This window comes from Lepisosteus platostomus, chromosome 5, assembly GCF_059453375.1.
Source record: "Lepisosteus platostomus isolate fLepPlt1 chromosome 5, fLepPlt1.hap1, whole genome shotgun sequence".
In the NCBI taxonomy this organism is placed as follows: domain Eukaryota; kingdom Metazoa; phylum Chordata; class Actinopteri; order Semionotiformes; family Lepisosteidae; genus Lepisosteus; species Lepisosteus platostomus.
The window spans coordinates 57709388-57733296 of record NC_142615.1 but is presented as its reverse complement, the minus strand read 5'-3'; the positions used below and the strand labels follow the sequence as shown (position 1 = coordinate 57733296).

The window sequence follows — 23909 nt, the reverse complement described above, 5'->3', positions numbered from 1 at the left end:
AGGCAATCAGGAACTGGTAGGGCAGGGTAACCCAACGTGGGTCTTGAATGCCCGTGGAACTTAAAACCAATGAACTACCGTAGTTCCTCCAGATAAAACACAACGCCCAGAAGAGGCCCCTCCAGGACGTTCTCAGACTCAGCTCGGACAATCACGTGATGGCCAGTGTGTCCGAGTGCCGGGACTTTACTTTGTTCTAAGAGTCGAGAACGGAGGTTGCCCGCACATAACAAAAGGATCGGCCCGAGGTTAGCCCAGCAGCAAGCCTCATGAACCGCCGGTACTCCACCGCCAAAGCTCGGCTGATCAATGAGTGAACTATGGTCGGAACAGTCGACAGCTGAATCTCAGGATTCAGAACTGGTCTTCTTCCCATCTAAAGAGTGTGACTTGCTTGGACCCTCAGTCACTTTCCATATGCACAAGCTCTGCTAGTTTCAACCAACATTAACTAGCCGGTCTTCAAAGAGCATCAGCAGCGCATCTCAGCAGGAATTTCTCCCTCTTCTCCTTCTCGCCAGCCGCACTGGCCACTGCCTGGCACCGAGCCAGAGAATGCCGATTGGACACAGTAACAGCCTGCCACTGCTTCTTTGTGTCCGCGGGAGATCTGAATCCACATAGATTGGATGAGTATTAAACATTCTGCATTACAGCTCGAGAATTCAATTGTTACCTCAACCACCATTGATATCAATCTAATACCTATGAGTGATGTACTTGCTTTTGAGTATCTAGTGTAGAAGTTGTAATCCCAGTTCATTTACGAAACAGTCTAAAAGAATGGTATACTGAATGTATGTCCCTCTTGGTTTGGAACTCTTCGTGATTTAATATATACCTTTTGTATTCTGCTAACCCACACTCTTAAGATCTGTTATGTTTATATGCACATTTTACGTATTAATAAGTGTATTAGTATCTGTGTGTGTGCGTTGCTGAGTTATCCCGCAAGGTCGGTTTTCTAATAGCCATCAAAGAATCATTTTGTGACTTACTACTACAATTAATAATTGTCCCAGTAAATACACAAAACCCTACACATTCATGGAAACCAATATTTACCTGCTAATCCAGAATGCAGCAGAGAACAGTTGGACAGAAGGTTAGTATTTGTCGATACTGCATCACAGAGGTCAGTCTCTTCCCCCTTGTTATGTAGGCTGACTTGTTCACAATGAACTGTCCTCCAGCGACAGTCAGCTGCAATCACTGAGTCAGACATGGTGTTGATGCACTTTTGCTGATTTGGTTACCATGCTTTCCTTTTAAACAAAAGATCCTGAGTTCAAATCCCAGCAGTGCCTTTCTTCCTGTCTTGTCTTACAAAATGTATCACTATGGATGATTACGTGCAGCTTGATTTTGTTTAATGCAAGTTTTCATTTTCTTTCTGGAACAACTTTCTTTTCATGAAATTCATACAGCTTGTGTATGATGAAATACAAATCTTGCCTTGTATATTGCAGGCTTGCAAATGGAGAAAAGGGACACACATGAGTCTCTGTTAATTGAAAGGTTAGTGGTTTGAGCCCTCCCAGAAATACACTTCTCATTATTGCAATGTAAACCTCATCTCTACTTATTTGGATTTCTTAGCAAAACCTTAACCCACTTGATATTTGCAGGAAATGTGAATGTTTTTGTTAAACAATGAAGTACATAAGTTAATATCACTGGGAATGGCCAATAATGACCAACATTCAAGGACATCATATTCAGCCATGGACTTTGATCTTCAAACGGCTGGCAGAAGAATTCATGTATGCTCTTGTTGCACCCTTAGTTAGAATATTTAAAATTACGACACAGATTTGTTGGAGAACTTGACAAGCAAAAAAGACAGTTGGACAGCATGATTATGTTAGGACTGTACATTTGTTTTTTTTAATACTTTTGTATATTTATCTTAATTTTAATATACATGCAACCATAAATGCTGTTCTGTGTAAATTAATTTTGTTGTATTTGATCATATTTTAGCTGAGGGCACAAGGGGGTCTATTATACCTTGCGAAACTTCCAAGACAACTATAACAGAGGCTCATATTTTAAGAAAATTGCTTTAAAAGAAAACCAAAATGTGTATGATATCATCCCTCAATATTGACGTTCAAATGAAGGATTTAAAGAAGCAACAGCGATAGGAGAGCACATTGATTTTGGACCAATGCTTGCATCTGAACAATCCTTCCTCCTGGAAAGAAGAAAAAACAGGTATGTTTTGAGTCTCATGATGCTCTTCTGGATAAAAAAAACAGTGCAAATTTGTTTTGGATGTATTTTGGATAACATTATAACAGTCATCGAAGAGAAATTTGATCAGTTGAATGCAGTTGAAACTTTCAACATTTTATATGATGACAGGACATACATTTAGGACTCAGTACCGATAACACTGCTGCTATTGATGGAGTAGAAATAAGTGATGTATTGGCAGTTTTATCTGAGGCAAGAAGTACTAGAACACCTCCTATAAAAATGTTAGGATTCAGAGCAAGAAATATTTTTCCACTTCACCCAATGGTATTGCATTAACGAGGCTGAAGATGGCTTCTTATTCGCCAGCTTCTTCTTCTGCCTTAAATGCTGCTGCTGTGATGTTATGCCGCCTTTCGCCTGTAGATGGCTCTCTACAGTAATTTTTAAAAGTACTAATCGGGATGGATTACTATACTTATTCTCAGTAAAGGGGAATATGTAAGTTGTGACTATCCAAATAGCATTTTTGTGTGAAACACATTTCAGAAAATTGTAAACCAATTTTCAAAACTCACAATAACACAAACACAATAAGTAAAAAAAACAAAGGCAAAACATAAGTTCACAGGCACTTTCTGCATATTTACCACAACCTTGCCTTCTGATCATAAAAAGTCTTAAAATCTTGCATTTTACAAGAAATTTTAATATAAATGGGACATTTAGAACATGGCATATGATAATATATAGTTAACCGAGGATGAGCAAAGGGTGATGGCACTTTCTGTTTATTGCTATAAACCTACCCCCTGGTTATAAAAACATCTCAAAATTCTGACACTGAGGTGTGAGACACAATGTAACAGGCTCTCTTAATCCTGAAGTACAAGAAATTGTACTGTACCATTTTTTTTAAATATGACCCTGTGAACATGGCATGTCTCTCCTTCCTCATTACCAAAACATCTCAATATTCCAACACTATGTATATTTGTAATTACAACACTTCACTGTTGCATTTCTGAGTTTTGACATTGTGAACATGGCATGTTAAAGTATATAGAATATCTAGATCAGAACAGGCTAAATGCAATTCATAGTGATTTATCATTTTCTATTTTTTCAGTGATTATGACACTTCGGTATGAGGTAAAATATGCTTCAATGACAGAATAAATAATCATGGAAAAAATACCCACAGTGGACATTCATAGTTGTGATTACAGGAATGTTAAATATCAGGTGAGTAGCTGCGTCAGCATGCGTATGTCACGAACAGTTCTTTCCGGGCCCTATGCGGACGACGCAATCCAGAATAGTGAAGACACAAGGGGAAAAATATCATGCAGGAGTCGGTCGGGAGACAGGGGGGCGTGTCCATGCAGTGCTAGTGTCCGGGGGGAGTGAATCCAGGGCGAACAATCCAAGGGTAAATCCAGAGGAGGAATCCAAGACGAGAGGTTTAGTCCAAGACCAGGGGATCCATCCGTAGTTAAAACCAGAACCGGGTCGGGACCGGCGGGGCAGGGAATCAGGACCAGGAAACTAAAACCATAACGGAGCCAGATGCAGCAGGACCCCGGGCTCTCACGACACGGAAATCAATGAGAAGCCAGGAGTGAGGTCAGCGTCTGGCTTTTAAGGGGGAACGGGAATAGGGAACAGGTGCAGACAATGGGAAGGAACGAGGAAGGGCTGGAGCTCCCTTAAGAGGAGGGGTTAGCGATCGTGACAGGAGCCTGATTGACAAGCCAGGCAGGAGTCAGATCTACAATTTTCTGATCCGCATGATTCTGAACACTTGATTCAGGACCCTTTATAGCTTTCTCTGTTTAAGCTAAAAATAAAAAGGTTCAGTGCGTAACAAAGAATCACCAATAAATTGAATGTGGAAGTTAAGTCCTGTTCTATCTTTCCTGCTTTAGAGAGCAAACTTACCCAGATCTGCAATATTTTAAAATATTTAACATTGTTGAATTGGAAATAACTAAATTAAATTATCGATTTCCAGTTATATACTTGAACGAGACAGAAAAAATAACAATTATGACCTACATATTAACACATTGATCAGAATAATTGAAAAGTTTTGATTCTGAATCCCTGCAGTTAATGTTAATTAGAAAAAACAACAGTGCTGAAACCTGAGCATAAATTCAGCTGCTCTCCAGGTTTGTTCCACATGGTTTTTCGTTGAAATTGAGCTCAGAGCTGGAGATGATCTCTAGATAGAACCGTGTTAACTAGTCCACAGCTGTGTGCTCCTTTCGAAACTTTGTTGCAATTGACCCAATGTGTGGTTCTATAGCTCTCAGGTGCAGTTCACTTACACAGAGGACATTTATTACTGAGGAGCCAACACGAGTCAAGCAGGAGATGAACCTACAATCTTCTGATATGCGTTATCCATTGCGTTACTGCCCTTCCTCTCACATTGCTGAACTGCACCAGAGTGAGCTCAGCGCAGTAGTACCATCCATAGTATATGGGGTGGTGTGGTGGGTAGGGATCTGTGCCTGTGGCTGGAAAGTTGCCAGTTCGTGTCTCGTGGCCAGCAGAGAAATCCTCTTAATGTTAGATGCAAGACAATCAGATGTCAGGAGAATCTTAAAGCTACTGACGCAGGAGTAGCAGTAACCGCAATGAGGTGGGTAAAGTTTGGCATTTCTCATTTTCTTCTACACAGCCACCGTGTCAGAATGCACTGCTCGGGATATGAAGGGAATTAAGGCTTCAGATTGTTTTTACTGAGCTCTGCATTGTTTTATTCATGCTGCCTACATGCTTTGAATTGCTGACATTGTCTTTTTAATACAAATCATCACACTGCTCTACATAGACCTGTCTTCGGGATCCTTACGATTGCTGAGAAACAAAGCTTCTGCATTCCGAGGATACTGATTCTTTCACCGTAAATCCCCAATTCTTCAACAAGAATCAGTGAAAACCAAACATTTATACACACTTGTATCCTAGCATGAAAGCAATATGATGGAAGCATTTGAGAATCTCCTTCACAGCACAGATGAGAATTTCGATTTCTTCCCCATTGCAGAGCATGTATGGGCACTCCCTCAGTACCCTAGTTTGTAAAACCACGACTTAAAGGTCGAAGCACTTTTTAATATTCTGGAGTCTCTCATTTGATAGCCAGAAATAAACAAATTTATGTCAGAACTTGAAAAGCTTTCTAAAATTGTTCGGTGCTTCTTATTAAAAGAAATGACAAGAGCAGTCTAAACAGCTCCAGGCTATTAACTGCTTAATATAGTGATCAGCAGTGTGATAACCAGTTTATAAGGCTGAAAATGATCCTGGAAGCACAGCAAACTTCTAACTGCTGCTACTGTTTTGGGTTTTACAACCCAAAACATGTCCTCTGTGTAAGTGAACTGCACCTGAGAACTATTGAACCACACATTGAGTCAATTGCAACAAAGTTTCGAAAGGAGCACACAGCTGCAGACTAGTTAACACGGTTCTATCTAGAGATCATCTCCAGCTCTGAGCTCAATTGCAACGAAAAACCATGTGGAACAAACCTGGAGAGCAGCTGAATTTATGCTCAGGTTTCAGCACTGTTGTTTTTTCTAATTAACATTAACTGCAGGGATTCAGAATCAAAACTTTTCAATTATTCTGATCAATGTGTTAATATGTAGGATATGAAGTATGTGGTTATATGTAATATCATAATCATTTTTTTGTCTGTCCAAGTATATAACTGGATATTGTCGATAATTTAGTTATTTCCAATTAATTATTCCATATATTTTAAAATATTGCAGATCTGGGTAAGTTTGCTCACAAAAGCAAGAAACTTAGAACGGGACTTATACGAAGAGACTTTGTTTATGTTTTTTTTCTTATTCTACATTGACCCGATGGTGTGCTTAAGTCTTCCATAAAACGTCCATAGAAGAGAAGGGTTTTGCTGCATCAACTTCTGGGTTATGGGCCCAGCACGCGTCAGATGCGCCACTCTGCTGTGTGATGAGAGTGTCAACACAACTATTCTTTCTATGCCTTCTAAAAGTATACCTGAGATGAAAAGTTGCAATGGTAAAAGATGTCATATTAAGCACTTGGTGTTCTTTAGTACAGATCTTCACACTGTGCTCTACATAGACATGCCTTCAAGATCGCTGAGAAACAGAGCTCCTGCTTTCCGACACTACTGATTCTTTAATCTTAAATCACCAATTCTTCAACAAGAATCAGCTCATCGAAACCCAAACACATATTCACATTGGTGTCCTAGTCTAATAACATTATGATGTAAGCATTAAAGAATCTGTGTGGTCTCGTGCTATTTTTCTTACCGTAAGAACCATAAAATTGTTTCCCAACTTGTCGGGATCGCAGAGAGTAAATTCAGATTAATCCATTGGGATTGTACTGGATTTGATTGAGATTTTGAAATGTTCCTTGCAAAGTTATTCAATTTTGCTTGAACTTTTAATAAAAAGGTGATCTGAAATGTCTTAGCTTAAAATCTCTAATGTTGCTGTCACTAAACTTGGACGTGATGTCCCAAAGTTGTGCAGTGTGATTTTATTCTTCAAGAATTCTCACTGTGTGGGCCTTTACTGTGACATGAGATTTATTTTACATTATCTACATGGATTATGTATGAGTACATATGATTATGATTAAATATAGTGAAATATAAACATATCAAATGCAGATGAACATTACAGCAAGAAATCATGTTAAAATCTCATAGTAAACCAAGGTTTGAGTTTTACAACTTCAAGCACATAAATTTCATTACAAAAAAGAGCAGGGTGAAGACATTAAACACAAAACAGACACATTAAAATACAGAATCAGGTATTTAAATTGCCACCTGGGCAGAAATGTTACTGGGTGTTAACAGGTGAGAACAGTCCTGTGACTCATCATTCATTCTGACAATGGAGCAGCAGGAGGTGAAACTCTGGACAGAAACTGCAGACAATGGAGCAGCAGGAGGTGAGACTGCAGACAAGGTGAGAAAGAGAGTGAATGAGACAGGAGCAGGTAAAGGTTTATTCCATAGTGAAAAGAAAAGAGACACAATGTTTTGGCTTTGGTGCCTCCTTCATGTATGAGGGGCAGCTGATAAATCAAACAAAAGAACAAAAGACGGTAGTGGAGAGGAGACGAGCAGGAGAGAAAGAGCATCAGCACTCAGGTGGTGTGAAGTCAATGAGACAGCTGGAGAGCTGTTCTCACACTGACAATACCAGCTAACAGCTCTGACCTCTCAGTCACTCTGCTCCTCTGGACAACTGAGACAATGACAGTTTACAACTCCTCTGTCTGTCAGAATGCTGCTGGTTTGTCAGAGAGCTGCAAAATGTTAAATTTGGATAAAAAATGCTTCATTCAAATCAGTCTTTTAGGGACCTTTTTTTCTTATTCCATCAACATTGCAGTCTTTTTTTCTGAAAAAAAAATGAAACAAAGGATTACTATAAATTATAATAAAACCAACCTTTACTATGAATAGAGATATAAAACTATCTATTGTAATCAGAAATATAATTTGTCTAATTAATTAAATCCCATAAAGCCCATAAAACTAATGGATGCACAGAACATGTAGTATGGTGTACTTAGGTTATCAGAAGGCTTTTGACCTACTTTCCATTTCACATTTTCTGTTTAAAAAATATTTTCAATACCTGATCTCTTGGATGTCTTGGAGATATCCAACCAATTGGCAACAGGAATTGTCCACATTACCGTCTATTAGCAGACATTGTTTAGATACTGTATGAATCCATTACATTCAAAGTTTGATCTCTTTATTTCAATACACGTTTAAGTACTGTTATTTATTTCAATACAGGCGAAGGATCTGGAAATATATGAAAATACAACATATATATTTGTATGTGTACATATATGTGTATATTTTACGCACATATATTTGTAAACAATGCTACATTATTTTTCATTGTATATTCAACAAGATCCAACATACTGAAAGTCCTTCACGTGAAGTGCATAGCAACAATCACTATGAAGTGCGTCATGTGGCAGGATGTAGGAGTGATCGCCAGTTCCTGCTTCAGGTGTGAATTAAAACCCTTGCAATAATATAGACCCGTAGGGGCGTAGGAGTTTTAGTGTTTGTCATTTCAGTATCAGCACAGCAATCTCTCTGTATTTGTGATCAACTTTGGTTAAATATGGCAATTTTACTGTTCAATCTGGAAACTGAACTTCGCTCTTTCATGGAGGTTTTGCTCAAATCGATCGTGTATGAAGTTTCACATGTGTTCCGAAACAGGATGTCTGACTCTGAGGATGAGATTGAAAACAAACTCCGCAGCGTCTCCCAGACTCTGGCGAGACGGTCTGTGTTTAAAATCACACAGTGTATGGAAGAAAGTGTCGGGAGTGAAATGGCGCAGCTGAAGAAGGAAAACGAGAGCCTGAAGGTGAGATTGCAGCTGTGGGAGAAGGAGTCGGGAGCAGGAGGAGATCAGGGAGGGACAGATCGTGTTGGACACCCGCTTCCCTGTGAAGTCACTGCAGAAATAAAAGAAGAATTGAACACGAAACTGGAGCTGTCTGGTCAGTGTGGTGACTTGTATGTAGTCAGAGTGTCTGTGTTTAAAACCAGTATCTTTAACTTCCTCACTGGTGAGAATATAGTGGAGAGATACAGAGTGAAGTCGGAAAGTCTTGTGTGATGTAGCAACGGGATTCTTTACTGGAAACTGAACTGTTGGCCGGTTATAAAAATAACTCGTTCATATTCAGCATTTGTTTCTCTAAATCAGTGTGTAATCCGACGTTATTATGATATATATATATATCACGGTATATAATACTGTATTTGTATTATAATATAATTCTTTCACCGAATCAGTGTACAATCCGACGTCATTCGGGAAAATACAAATGTTGTATTTGTATTATAATTATTGTGTTATATCTTTAGATTTTATATTTATATAGATAGGTTTAAACATTCCAGTCCACCAGGGTCTGTCTGTACTAACTCCTTTGGACTATTATGTCAGTCACTTTGTCTGTATTGACCCTTCTCACTCTCAGTGTAGTTTTCATATACTGCAATGTCCAGTCAGTGTGTCTGTATTAACCCCCCCCCCCCTCTCTCTCTCTCTCTCTCTCTCTCTCTCTCTCTCTCTCTCTGTGCAGTGTTCATGTACTGGAGTGTCCAGTCAGTGTGTCTGTATGAACCCCCCTCTCTCTCAGTGCAGTGTTCATGTACTGGAGTGTCCAGTCAGTGTGTCTGTATGAACCCCTCTCTCTCTCAGTGCAGTGTTCATGTACTGGAGTGTCCAGTCAGTGTGTCTGTACAAACCCCTCTCTCTCTCAGTACAGTACTGAACTGTTGTTTTCTAATTATGGTGCTGAAAACATCTTTATTTCAGAAACGGGGCTTAGAACACATAATTTAGACTGACTCCATATCATTCAATGACTCAGATAAAAAAAAATGATGAGCTACTGTATTTACATAATCATTACGGAAAAACGTTCGTATCTTACTTGTTTCGTTTTTTTTTTAATTTTTGGAACATCTTCCTTATTTTTAACATTCTTGGCCAAACGTGTTTCCAGTGATTTAGGATTTACATACGCAAATAAAATCTGGAAATAACCGTGAAATTATAAACAGGATAAAAATGGTCGATCAGTCGATGGCTGTATGCATTCTTATGTTTTCCAGCGGTCAGGGGTTTGAGGTGCAGGAGCAAGTGAATATTGGATTGTCTCTGGTGAGGTGCAGTGTATTGGGGTGTTTGAAGTTTGGGGATTCTTCTGTGTTGATTGATCTTGGAGGAGAAGGAGTGTTGTGGATTTGGAAGGAATTAAAAGTACAAACTCTGTTCCCTGGGTTTTTCTCATGGTGTTTTTGTGCTGAATGTCTGGCCAGTGTTGTCTGCTCTTACTGTTGAGTACCAGCACTGCAAGGTCCACTGTTCTCTTCCTGACCTCTTTGGATTAAGCACAAAGCAGAAGGTGTATGAGTCTTCTAGAGATACAGTCATTTCCTCTCAGTTGAATTCACTGCTCTACCCAGTACAGTGGTACAGTAGAGCCGGAGCCTATCCCAGCATGCAAGTGGCACAGTGTGGGATACACCATGGACGGGATACCAGTTTATCACAGAAAATTGGTGACACCAGCTGTTACGAATAGGGGGTTTTGAAATTAGACGAACAACCTGAAATGGCCCAGAGGGTGAATCAACAATTAAACGAAATGACTATAACCCCTATATAACTGAGCAATAATAAGATTGAGAAGCACTTGTGTTCTTTGTGCTGACACAGAAAGAGGCAGAAGTAAGACACTGGGCTAACAAATATTTATTAACAGTGACAATACACACACTAATCTACACACACAATAAACATACAGCATGCAAGTTACCCAATCTATAAAGAAGGTGTTGCTAAGTATTCAGCTCTTAAATAACTCCTACAAAGACCTAAAGAAGAGATCAACTGCCTTGCTGCCTGTAAATGTTTGTAAATGTTACCTGCAGTTAAATCTCTCTTCAAAGCTTAACCCTGATGTTACCAGATTAATGGCAATTTATCTGCTTATTCTCAGAATCCACCCACTAATCAGGAGAAGGTGTTTCTAACCAATTCACCTCAATGTTATTTTACTAAATTTGATATTTGTGGGTTATTTTAGAATCTATGCTCTCTGCTTTCTAAAGAATCAGGTTCAGATCATTTGTGTGTTTGGGTCTTTGCTTTTGTTGGGGGTCTTGCCTTTTTATTGTCGTGTCCAGACTGGGTCCGACCTGTATCCTGCAGTTGCAAGGAGCAACATAAGCAATCTCACCATCTCACCCTGCCACTCAAACAGATCTGACTATCAGATGGCCAGTTTTTCAATGAGCATCTCAATCTAGATCTCAATCTGTTTAATCAAACTCCTTATTGCCCTTTCTGAAACCTCACTGTACCCGAACACTGTACCTAATTCTGCTGCCTCCTCCTACTGTGTAGCTTTTTTTCCCTCTGTAAAGAGCTTTGAAAAGCCCCTTTTAAAGGTGCTATATAGAATAAAGTTTTTTATTTATTATTATGATTCAATCCGCTGTTGTTAATAAGTGTCACTCACTCGTGTTAGCGTTATCTTCAGTAAAGTGTATTCAGAACAACCCTTTTCCCCTCTTATCATATCAAGTAATGAATTAGTGGAAAATCATCCCCGATCTCATTTTCTCCCACTGGTTATCTCTGTGCCTTTTTGCCTTTTTTCCCCTCTTTGGTTTTTTTTTTCTGAATCACCATCTTACCTCTTTCTGATCCACCTGGGAGCCTCTCTGTAATTAAACAGTTCTGTATCAGACTGTCTCCCTCTGAATTCACTTTCTAAACCATTCACTGCTTCTAGAGTTCAACCATAAACAGCACACTGGGGACTGTGCTTGGGCTTTGACCAATCAACATGCTGTTTTCACATTTAAACCTTGACGTGGTTATTAAGAATTTGCTGGTCGATGCTGATTGTTGCTGTCAATAGAGGTGTATGATACCAACAAATGTAATGTGTGCTTAGAAAAGTTGTTAATTCTGAGTGTTACTTTTCTGTGTACTTGTTTGCAGTGTTAATTTAGTTTCCAGTTTTTGATTTAGTCATAGTCTTAGTCAAGTCAAGTGTCTGTCATAGTCACCTTCTAGTCATCCATTTTTAATTTAGGAACAAGTAATAGGTTTATTTCATGCTGAACAAAAGAAGAAAGAAAACACAACATTTCGGCTGTGGAGCCTTCTTCAGGTGTGGGACTTAGAGCTTAGAGTGTAGACTTAGAGTGTCTGTATTAATCCTTCTCTCTGGTTGCAGTGTTAATGTGCTGTATTATCCAGTCGCAGTGCCTGTGTTAAGCCCTCTCTCAATGCAGTGTTAATGTGTCTGTATTCACCCTTCTCTGTCAGTGCAGACTTTATGTCCTGTAGTGTCCAGTCAGTGTCTGTATTAACCCCTCTCTCCGTGCAGTGGTAATATGATCTAAGTTTCAGTTTGTCCATGTCTGTATAAGCCCCCTGTCTCAGTCTAGTGTTAATGTACTGTAGTGTCCAGTCAATCAATGTGTCTGTATTCACCTCTCTCTCTCAGTACAGTGTTAATGTCCTGTAGTGTCCAGTCAGTGTCAGTATTAACCCCCCTCTCTCAGTGCAGTGTTAAAGTACTGTAGTGTCCAGGCAGTATGTATCTATTAACCCCTCTCTCTCTAAGAGCAATGTTAATGTGCTGTAGTGTCCAGTCAGTATGTATCTATTAACCCCTCTTTCTCAGTGCAGTGTTAATGTACTGTTATGTCCAGTCAGTGTGTCTGTATTAATCCCTCTCTCAGTGCAGTGTTAATGTGCTGTAGTGTCCAGTCAGTGTGTCTGTATTAACCCCTCTCTCTCTCTCAGTGCACTGTTAATGTAAATGTAATGTAATTGTGATATTATTACAGTAGACTTACTTTTTACATGGTAGTTATGTTTCTGACAGAGCTAAATCAGAACACGCCCTTATACCCACTTATTCCACTATGTTAAAACAACCCAAATTGATTGTGAGTGTACTAGTATACGTGTGTGTAGTTTAAGGCTTTTAAGATCACATGGCCTCAGCTTTCACTACTGAAGAAAGAGACAAGATGTAAAAAGGGTTAATAACTTAAGTCAGTTCTGCCTGAAAATTAGACTTCTAAGCAACAGGGGTTTATGGCAGGAAAGGGGGTTAACTGATAAGGATTCCAGATGCGAGCAAGGAACCCCCTGGGGGCATAATCTTAAACTGACCATTTGGCCAGGACCTCTTAACTGGCCAAATACCATGACCCCCCCCCCCCCCCCCTTACCATAACACCGATTGACGTCCGAAGCAGCAAGGAAGGACTATATAACCTAAAAGTTTGTACCGGCACATGGAACAATACTTCGGTTTTGTTGTTTCTTGCGGGAAACAAGACTTCGGCTTTATTGTTCCTTGCATGCAATAAACTAATCTGTTTTACTTCATCTCGGGATCCAGAACCTTATTCTTTCTGTTACAACACTACTATGCTGATGATACTCAAACATACATCCATACCAAACCTGACGCTGATGTGGCTGTCTCTATTCTATTAATTTGCATCCCCGATATAAAAACTTGGGTGACTCAAAATTTCCTTCCTTTAACTGTGACAAGACTGAAGTCATGCTTATTGGCACCACCCATCAACTTTGTACAACCAATGTGTAACCCTATCTGTAGATGGTCTTGTACTTGAGCTTCAGTCTAAATTGAAAAACTTGGGGATGATATTTGACGTTCGACCCACATGTGCAGCATGTTGTCAGAACATCTTTCATTCACCTCATAAATATTGCTCGACTATGCCCTGTGTTATCACTAACTTTGACTGAAAATTTTTGTCTTCTCCCAAATTGACTACTGTAACGCTCTACTCTCTGGGGTTTCTAAATCCACATTGAACAAACTGCAGTATGTCTAAAATTCAGCAGCCAGAATCCTGACCAGGTCTAGTACAAATGATCACATTACTCCTATCCCGGAGTCCTTGCACTGGCTTCCTGTCAAGTTTCATATCGGCTTAAAAATCCTCCTGCTCACCTATAAGACTCTCCATGTCTTGTCTTGGCTTGGCTTGACACCTCCATGCTGGTCTGATATTATCACCCTACTCCCTACCTTGCAATCTTCGCTCTTCTAATTCTGTTCTCCTATCTGTCCCCCAAGGCTGTCTACATTGTATGGGTGACAGGGCCTTCTAATTTTATGCCCCAAGCTCTGGAACTCTCTCCCCAAGGATATCAGAGAGTCACCTTCTCTAAACTCCAAATCCAGACTCAAAAACATTTTCTTCAGAAGAGCCTTTATTTAACTGTTCTGTACCCCTCTGTTCCTACTTTACTTAGTACCACTGTCTACTGTCTCCTCTAACTGTGTATTCTCGTCATGCTAAGTTTGTGTATTTTTTGTTGTTGGCATTCTGTAAAATGCTTTGAGAAGCCACCTCTAAAGGTATAAAACTATAAAATAAAGTTTATTCTTATAAAGGTCTTGTCTTGTGTTTACAGATTCAGAGGCCAGTGCTCTTATTGAAGCTGGGGAAAGGGCTCCTCTTGAACTGCAGCACAGTGTGGAGATGCACAGGCTGATGCAGGAAACAGAGGTCACTGCCGCAGAAGGGAAAGAGGCACTTAGTGAGCAGCACACAGAAAGTAGACAGAGTGTCAAGGATCTGGACTCTGTGCCCATGATGAAGACAGAGCCTGAGAGTGAGACACCTGGGCTCTTAGTATGTGATGATTTTACAGAGAAGATTAATAATCTGGACACAATCAATATTACACAAGGCTGTAATGAACTGGGCTGCATCTCTATACAAGAGCACAGTGAAAAACTGGATGTTTTAAATCTTACAGAGCAGGACATGGAGCCCAAGTTGATTGACCCTGCAGAGCAGCAGACTGATGTACCTGGTGAAGAGAACAGTACTGAGTCACAGCACACTGAGAAGAGTCAGTACAGGGAGGAGCAACAGCAGCTCCTACAGGGCTTGATAATAATTAGGCCTTGTTCTGTTCAAGTGGAGAGACTGTCATTGCAGAGTCTCAAACAATCATATGATCCCTTAGTATCTGATGACTTTACACACAGGTTTAATAATCTGGTTACTGAGAAAATCGTTGAAAGTTTTAATGAACTGGAGAGTATGTCTGTTCTTGGGCAAAGAGAGGAACAACTGAATGAACTGGACGGTTTTAGCCTCAGAGAGCTGGAGAAGGAGCCCCAGATGATTCACAGTGCTGTGCAGCACACTGAGGGACATAATGATGAAAACAAATCTCAGTTTCATCACACAGAGCAAGGCCATTCCATGGAGCATTTGCAGAATAAGAGACCCCAGCACGATCAGGGGATGAAGAAGAATCACTCAAGGCCTTGCTCAGATGGGTTGGACAAACTGCCATTATGGCACAGGGAGAAGCAGCGTTTCTGTCAGTCTAGCATTTCAAAACCCTATCAGCACCTTCACACAGGAGAGAGACCGTTCAGCTGTAGTCAGTGTGGGAAGAGTTTTAGTCAGTCAAGCCACTTAAAAACCCACCAGCGCATTCACACAGGAGAGAGACCTTTCAGCTGTAGTCAGTGTGGGAAGAGTTTTAGTCACTCGCACCTCTTAAAACGACATCAGCACATTCACACAGGAGAGAGACCATTCAGCTGCAGTGAGTGTGGGAAGAGTTTTAGTCAGTCAAGTAACTTAATTACCCACCAGCGCATTCACACAGGAGAGAGACCGTTCAGCTGCAGTCAGTGTGGGAAGAGTTTTAGTAAGTCAAGTCACTTAAAAACCCACCAGCGCATTCACACAGGAGAGAGACCGTTCAGCTGCAATCAGTGTGGGAAGAGTTTTAGTAAGTCAAGTCACTTAAAAACCCACCAGCGCATTCACACAGGAGAGAGACCGTTCAGCTGCAATCAGTGTGGGAAGAGTTTTAGTCAGTCAAGTAGCTTAAAAACCCACCAGCGCATTCACACAGGAGAGAGACCGTTCAGCTGCAATCAGTGTGGGAAGAGTTTTAGTCTGAAAAGCCACTTACAGTCACACCAGCGCATTCACACAGGAGAGAGACCTTTCAGCTGTAGTCAATGTGGGAAGAGTTTTAGTCACTCAAGTAGCTTAATAGTCCACCAGCGCATTCACACAGGACAGAGACCGTTGTAGCTTGAGTTTGCTGCTCCTTTGCCAGTCTCTCTCTCCCTCATCTCAAGTGGTGCTGGACACAGAGAGGCCATTCCATTTGGTTCACATTTAAGGTGTTTTTCTAGCTGATAGAGTGTTCTGATAAGGAACAACTCCCAAAGCTGAGACACATCAACCACCCTAATTAATGGTCATCTCTGGTGCCTCACTGTCTGGGAGATTCCAAGGGAGAGTCTCATCCCAAGTGGTTTACACCCAAGGATGAGTGCATGGTTACTCATCCTCACACTGGGCACCAATAAATGTATGCATCCTCTCACGAGGCACCAATAAATGTAGGGGTTTGTGCATTTACTGGGCCAATTGTTAATTGTTGCAGTAAGTCACAAAATGATTCTCGAATGCCCATGGAACTTTCAACCAATGAGCGACCATAGTACCTCCAGGTAAAACTCCAGCTCCTCCTGGACATCCTCAGACTCAGCTCAGACAGTCACGTAAACGCCAATGTGTCCGAGTGTCAGGACTTTTCCTTGTTCTAAGAGTCAAGAACGGAGGTTGCCCGCCCGTAACCAAAGGATCCACCCGAGGTTAGCCCAGCAGCAAGCCTCGTGAACCCACCGCGAACGCTCACCTGATCAACGAGTGAACTACGGTCGGAGCTGTGGACAGCTGAATATCAGTATTCAGGACTAGCGCTACATCAGGAACGAACCGGTCTTCTTCCTGTCTAAAGAGTGCGACTTGCTCGGATCTGTAGTCACTTTTCTGTGTGCAATCTCTCCTTTGTTTCAGCCAACACTAACTAGCCGGTCTTCAGAGAGCATCAGCAGCGCACCGTAGCAGAAATCTCTCTTCTTCTTCTTCTCTCAAGTCGAACCAGCACTGCCTGGCACCGGCCGAGCCAGAGAGGGCCAGAGAGCACCGATTGGACGCAGCAACAGCCTGCTACTGCTTCTTTGCGTCTGCGGGAGATCTGAACCCCCACAGAGCAGACGAGTATTCAACATTCTGCATTACAGCTCGAGAATTCAATTGTTACCTCAACCTGAGTTGATATCAATTTAATTCCTATGAGTCATGTACTTGCTTTTGAGTATCTAATGTACAAGTTGTAACAAAGTTCATTTACAAAACGGTCTAAATGAATGATATATGGAATGTATGTCCATCTTGGTTTGTAACTCTTTGTGATTGAATACATACCTTTTGTATTCTGCTAACCCTCACTATAAGATCTATGCACATTTTATGTAATAATAAATGTACTCTCGTGTATTAGTATCCATGTGTATGTGCGTTGCTGAGTTATCCTGCTGGGTCGGTCTTCTAATAACCATCAAAGAATCATTTTGTGACTTACTGCTACAATTAATAATTGTCCTGGTAAATGCACAAGACACCTACATTTATTGGTGCCTCGTGAGAGGATGCCTTTTAAGTTCCTCCAGTCAGGACAGTAGGCTCTACTGTACACAGAGAGGGGTGGGGGTGTGGATTAAGCCGATACCCTGGCTTCTCTCCAGACACAGCTGTGTGAGCTCCTCCAGTAAGGACAGGAACCTCTTCTGTACACAGAGAGGGGTGGGAGGGGGGAACAAGCCGATACCCTGGCTTCTCTCCAGGCACAGCTGGGTGAGCTCCTCAAGTCAGGACAGGAGGCTCTGCTGTACACAGAGGGGGGTGGTAGGAGGGAACAAGCTGATACCCTGGCTTCTTTCCAGACGCAGCTGGATGGGCTCCTCTATTCAGGACAGGAGGCTCTACTGTACACAGAGAAGTACCGGGGTGTGGATCAAGCTGGTACTTTGGCATCTCTTCAGACACAGCTGGATGAGGTCCTCCAGTCAGGACAGGAGGTTCTACTGTAAACAGAGAGGGGCGGGAGAAGGGAACAAGCTGATACCTGTTTGTCCTTATCCAGTGCAGGACAAGCCAACACAAGGGAGCACATTTGCGAACATCCAGCCACGCATTGATTTCGAAAGAAGCTCCTTTCCAAAGAATTGCAAATGAACGATCCCGCTCAGGGGACACGGAACCCCCGCCAAACAGCTTCAAGTAGCGTGTCAGGTGCCATTGCTTTAGCTTATGGCCACACCACCCTGAACATGTCTGATCTTGGAAGCTAAGCAGGGTCAGGTCTGATTAGTACTTGGATGGGAGACCACCTGGGAATACCAGGTGCTGTAAGCTCTTGCTCTCTCAGCCAGCAGAGGTCGCCATTGGTGCCGTAGGCTTTGGGAGGAAACCCTGAAGTATGGACATTTAACACTTACAAGAAAAGTGATCTATAGCCTCATTTCTGAGATGTTTTGTGTGTGACTCATACATATAAAAAAAACGTTTGTAAAACGAATATCGAAGCTGCCTCTAAATCTGCAAATGAAGATCAGTCAATAAACCACTTGTTTATGTATAACTATACATATATTCACTTATTACTGATTTCATTAATTGAGCACGGATGCAATAGAGGTACAGCCATTCACTGTTTGACATGTCTGTACTGGTACAGAACCTAGCAATCAGAAAACGGGTGAAACTGTCTTTAGAATTAGCATACAGTACCGAGGCCCCCCATGACCAAATAAAGGCTAATCTCGATAATCATCCTAAATAATGCAAACTACAGCAAAAAGACTCACTTTGAAAAGGGAATGAATGTCCGGAAGGAGTAGTGTAACCAGCTTGAATTGCTTCTCTGGACCTATAAGTAAAAGAAACAGAGAACTAGTAGCGTCATCGATTCCTTTCAAACTGGGACCCTATAGCAAGCACATGATTCGTGTTGTCGTAAATCTTCTGTATCTGATGTTGGACCAAGCACATCAGGGGAGAGTGCGAACGCAGTCCCCCACAACCACAAGCATCTTGAGATACTGTCCTATGCCCTCTATTTCCCACAGATTTTCTGCTTTTGTGCAAACACGTCAGGAGGAAGTTTGTCAGGAGAGATGCCGTATATAACGAAAGCAGCGGTCAGGGAAAATTGGGGCGAGAGAACTTGCAACCAGTGTTCAAACTGGGCCCAGAAGGTCTTAGCAAAAAAGCAGGACCACAGGAGATGGGTCACAGTCTCCTCCTCACCGCAGCCCACCCAAACGCAGCGAGGGCTGGGGGTGAGGCCCTACGGTACAAGAAAGTTCGCACTTGTAAGCACTGGTGGATGACATTTCAGGCTACGTCTCTGTGAATGTTGCACAGAAACTTAGAGAAGTGTTTCCACACCTTCCTTGTTTGGGCTGATGTTAAAATGCTCACATGGGTCTGCCTATTCTTCTGGGGTGCAATGAAATCTTCCAGTTTTTGGACGCTGACATCTCGGAGGGGAATATGGCCAATTGGGTGAGATCTTACAAAACTTTTAACTGTCCCATAAATTGCAGGGCATGTGTCAGAGAGTGTGACATCCAGCTTGGGTCTGACACCCCACACTCTGAACACCTCCCTACCTACCCAGAGCCTGGCAAAATAAGTCCAGGTACTCTCCAGGCGCTGTTGCAAAGCCTCTCAGCACAGAGGCCAGGAAAATGCACAGCAGCTTCGTAGCAATATCTGGGACTGACTTCCCCCCTGAGAGTAGCGGCCTGTACATTATTTCTCTTCTGAGTCTTTCCTGCTTCCCACCCCATAGAAATTGAAACATCAATCTCCTCAGCACCGCCGCAACACGGTGTGGGATTGGGAAGGTAGAAGCCAGAAAATTCAAGACAGGCAAGAGCTCGGCTTTGATGACCAGCACCTTCCCTGTCATGGTGAGGTCTCGGTCCTTCCATTGCATCAGTTTTTTGTTTAAGATTGGCAATTTGTTCTGCCAATTTACTGTTCCCATCTCTTCTCCAAAATACACCTTAATTCTGTTCTCTTGCAGGCTGAGATCATGTCCTTCTTTTGGCTCCCTCCAGTTCTGATAAAAAATCTCACTCTTAGATTTGTTAATTTTTGCAGAGGAAGCCAAAGAGAAACGATCACAGCACTGCAGAGCTCTGCTAATTGAGGCATTGTCAGAGAGGATCAGGGTGACGTCATCCATGTATAGAGATGTGTTTACCTCTCCTCCCCCACTTCCAGGCACTGGTATCCCATTAATGGCCTGATCCTGGCGCAAGGCACAGGCTAAGGGCTCCATAGCCAAAACGAATAACAAGGGGGATAATGGGCAGCCCTGCCTCACCCCTGAACAGACTTCAAAGGGGCGTGATCTATTGCCATTAACCATTACTCTGCTGTTGCTATCTGTGTACAGCAGGTTAATCCACTTTCTCATGATGGGGCCAAACTTCATGTGCTCAAGTACCGATATTAAGTACTGCCGGTTTAGGCGGTCAAAGGCCTTTTCTAGGTCTACACCTAAAATGCACAGAGGGAGGGAGCGATCCTCTGAGTACAGACAGACATCCCTCAACAAGGCCAGGTTGTCGCTCATCAGGCGTCCTGCTATCCCACAAGTCTGTTCTTTTCCTACCAGTTAGGCCACTACATTTTGTAGGCGCAGGAAAAGGGCTTTGGACAGGATCTTAGTGTCCACACCTAACAGACTGAGGGGTCTCCAGTTCTTTATGTCATTCTTTGCTCCTTTCTTAAACAAGAGAGAGATAGTGCCTTCTCTTAAGGAGTCAGGCAGCAATTCTGTCTTATAGCTTTCCTCGAATAGGAGCAGTAGCGGATCCTGAAGCAGATCCCAAAAGGTGCAATAAAATTCCTTAGGGAGCCCGTCAGCACCCGGAGTTTTCCCCTTCTGTAAGCTCTCCATAGCCTGTCTCAGCTCTTCTACTGTCAAATCCCTCTCAAGTACTTCCCTATCTTCTTCACTCAAAACGTTTTCTAGCTTTGAGGTAAAAAAATGAATTTCTTCATCCTTTACCTCTGTAGAGCTGTACAGTCTTGAGTAGAAGGCCTCGGTGCAGGAGAGGATAGCACTCGGCTCTGTTCTCTCTCGTCCCTCCTCATCAACTACACTTTCCATGACAGACTTGGAGCCTACCACTTTCCTGAAAAAGAAGCGAGTACACTTCTCATTTTCTTCCAAGAACTGCACTCTGCTTCTTAACAGCACTCCTCGACTACTTTCTTCGGCTATGCTCCGGATGTCCTTTTTTAAAAGGGTGATATCCTCGAGCACATCGAAGCCACTGTGCAGCATCGTGTAGAGACGCTGCAGCTGCCTGTTTCCTGGCTAGCACTCCTCTCCGTCTGGCAGCAGGCTTCCTTCCCTCAGCCATGGAAAAGGCCCTTGTCTTCACCTTCACCTCCTCCCACCACTCTCCTACTGACCCATACAGAAACTGCAAGGACAGCCACTGTGATGGTTTCTCCTTGTAGCGGGATACTACCCCCTCGTTCTCTAGCAGCTTTGTGTTGAGTTTCCAGAGGCCTGGGCCAAAGACAGTCCCGCCCTGGAGTTCCACTCTACACCCTAAAGCCTGATGATCTGAGAAGAAGACAGGCTGAAGAGTGACCCCAACAACTTTCACTCTCTCCGAGACAAAGCAATAGTCAATTCTGGAACTGATATTCCTCCCTGACCATGTATATCCTGCTGTTGTGGGATATATAGATCTATATGTGTCAGAGAGTTTAAAGTCTAGAACTAAGTTTTGCAGGGCCAGTGAGCTGGAATCCAATTTTATCGGAGAGCTAGACTGCCTATCTGTGTGCTCTAAGATACAATTAAAATCCCCTCCCACTATCACGTCTGTGCTACATAACAATAGGGGAGAGAGTGCCTTGAGTAGCTCCACCCTTCCTCCCACGTCAGTAGGACAATACACATTGATTAGATGCAGGTTAATGGTCCCCCATTCAACATCCACACACAGCAACCTGCCATCTATGACCCTCTGAATACTTTTCAATTTGAATGCCCATCCTTTGAAAAGAATGGCCATGCCAGAGGCTCTGTTGTTATTGTCCCCTGTCCAAACAGAAGGCCCTTTATCCCACCTATCTTCAAAGCTTTTGAACCTCTCTTGATAGGCTAAAGCACACTCCTACAACATGAACACATCTCCCTCTCTATGCTGGAGGTAATCAAAGACAGACTGGCATTTAACTCTGTCATTGATACCTCTGGTGTTAAGAGAAATTATGTTTAGAGCCATATTACATAAGAAGGTGGAACCAGTCTTTACAAAACACATTTCTCTTCTGTCTCACCTGTTACCTTCTCTTTTTCTTTTTCTTCTTACCAATTTCCTGCCAGCCATCCTCTGAATGAGCCTTCATCAGGGCGGCAGCAGTAAAAGCGTTCACGGAGTCCATTTCAAGGAAGGGGGTAGAGGGAGGGGTGGAGGGGTTCCAGCTCTCCCCGTCGTCATGCTCTCCTTCCTCCTCGCTTGGGGAGAAAACAGAGTCATTTTTCCTTTTCCTCAAGTCCAGCTCCTGGGAGCACTGAGGGGAATGGGGTACAGCCGATGCACCAGTCTCCTCTTCCCCCTCACCCACCAGCTGCTGCAGATCCTCCGTGATGGACTGGATGGAGGAGAGGAGAGCATCTGTAGCACTTGCAGAGTCTGAGAATAGCAGCTCTGCTGAATCCTGGGTATCCTCGCTGGACCCGCTCCACCGGGGGGCCCCACACTGGCCCTCGTTCTGAGGAGCAGGAGTGGGGGAGGGGTCCTCGCTGTTCTCGGGGGTTTTCAAACCCTCGTTCTTGTCTGGTGCAGTCTGCGGTTGTGGGGGCGTAGTGCTTTTCTCTTCCACCGGCCCTGGAGCCACAGCAGGACTGATCCTGGCTGGAGGCTGAGAGTCTTTGTCCAACAAGGGTTCTTTGTTTGACTTGTTGTTTGCTTTGGCTTTTCGGGCCGGTTTGGCTGAAACAAGCACTGCCTCATCCTTTCTCATTTTGAGTTTATTGGCGTAGGCGTGAGGGCAGTTCTTAAAAACGTGTCCTTCCGAGCCACATAAATTGCACTTTGGCAGCATTGAACTGTCAGAGGCTAAATGGCCCTGTTTGCCATAGGTCTTGCAGCATTTCACAGTGCAGGACGATGCCAGGTGTCCCACAGCACCACAGCGCCGACACACCTTTGGTTGTCCCACATAAAAAACATAGCCATTGCAGGTGCCCAGCCGGATTGTAGAGGGCAGGTGCCTTAAGCCTCCATTTACATTGTCCGGTAGCAAACGAACCTCGAATTTCCTTGCTCCTGTTTTTATACTGTCAACATCTCTAACCTCAGTTCCATGGTGGACGGTGCAGTACTGGTTAAGCCAGGTGTGAATGTCCTCCGTCTTTACCAGTTCCGAGAACATAACAACATGCACCATTTTCCTCTCTCTCTGTGTCAGAGGCTGCAAGTTGATCTTCTCAAGGGCAGGAACTTTCCCTCTTTTTGCCTCAAACACATCCACACATTGTTCAAACAGAATAGGTAGCAAAAACAACCTCAAATGCTTTCTGACCTGGGAGAGCGAAGATGAAATCCAAGTGCCGAGGTTCAAAGCCAAGTTCCTTCTGCAACACTTTTCTGCTGAACTGCATACGATCCATGAAGAGGTCATCCAAAAGCTCAAAACGCACAGCATTCTTGCGGGATCCAAAAGTTGCCATTTCCTAAACTGCAAAACAAACACTGCTCCCACAAAACAAGAAAACAATCCAACTACTCCACCTACAGGCTGATCAAGGTATCTCCCCTGCCAGGTAAGTATGAGTTGTACAAGCCCCTGCAAGCGGCCCGCACCCACAGCACAAAGCGCGCAGCCTAGCCCAGCTCCTCGCCCCGCACACCACCGCCTCCTGCTGGGCCCACTCTTTCGCACACTCACGCGCCACACTAACACTCAAAAGGGTGGGCAAAACGAGAAAACGAGCGCGCCGTTTCCTACACATCTGCAGTCGCCATTGCGCATTCGCAGTTTGTCCCGGGACGCAATTCATAACACCAGACCGGCAGATCGCTACGCAAGCTCACGTCGTGCGCCTGCCACACACCGAACAAACACCAGAGCCTTTTCAGCAATTTCCAAAAAACGGGCCTGCTCGCCTGCCCACAAGGCTCCG

At 43.0% G+C, this 23909-nt stretch overlaps 1 protein-coding gene across 1 annotated transcript; it reads left to right on the top strand.

The window, feature by feature from the left end:
• Positions 1 to 8271: 8271 nt before the first annotated feature.
• LOC148670148 (uncharacterized) lies at positions 8272 to 16175 on the top strand. The gene is made up of 2 exons (XM_088632441.1): positions 8272 to 8769; positions 14268 to 16175. Exons 1-2 carry the CDS (start codon positions 8382 to 8384, stop codon positions 15920 to 15922), a joined length of 2043 nt encoding a protein of 680 aa, XP_088488567.1. The 5' UTR covers positions 8272 to 8381; the 3' UTR covers positions 15923 to 16175.
• Positions 16176 to 23909: the final 7734 nt, after the last annotated feature.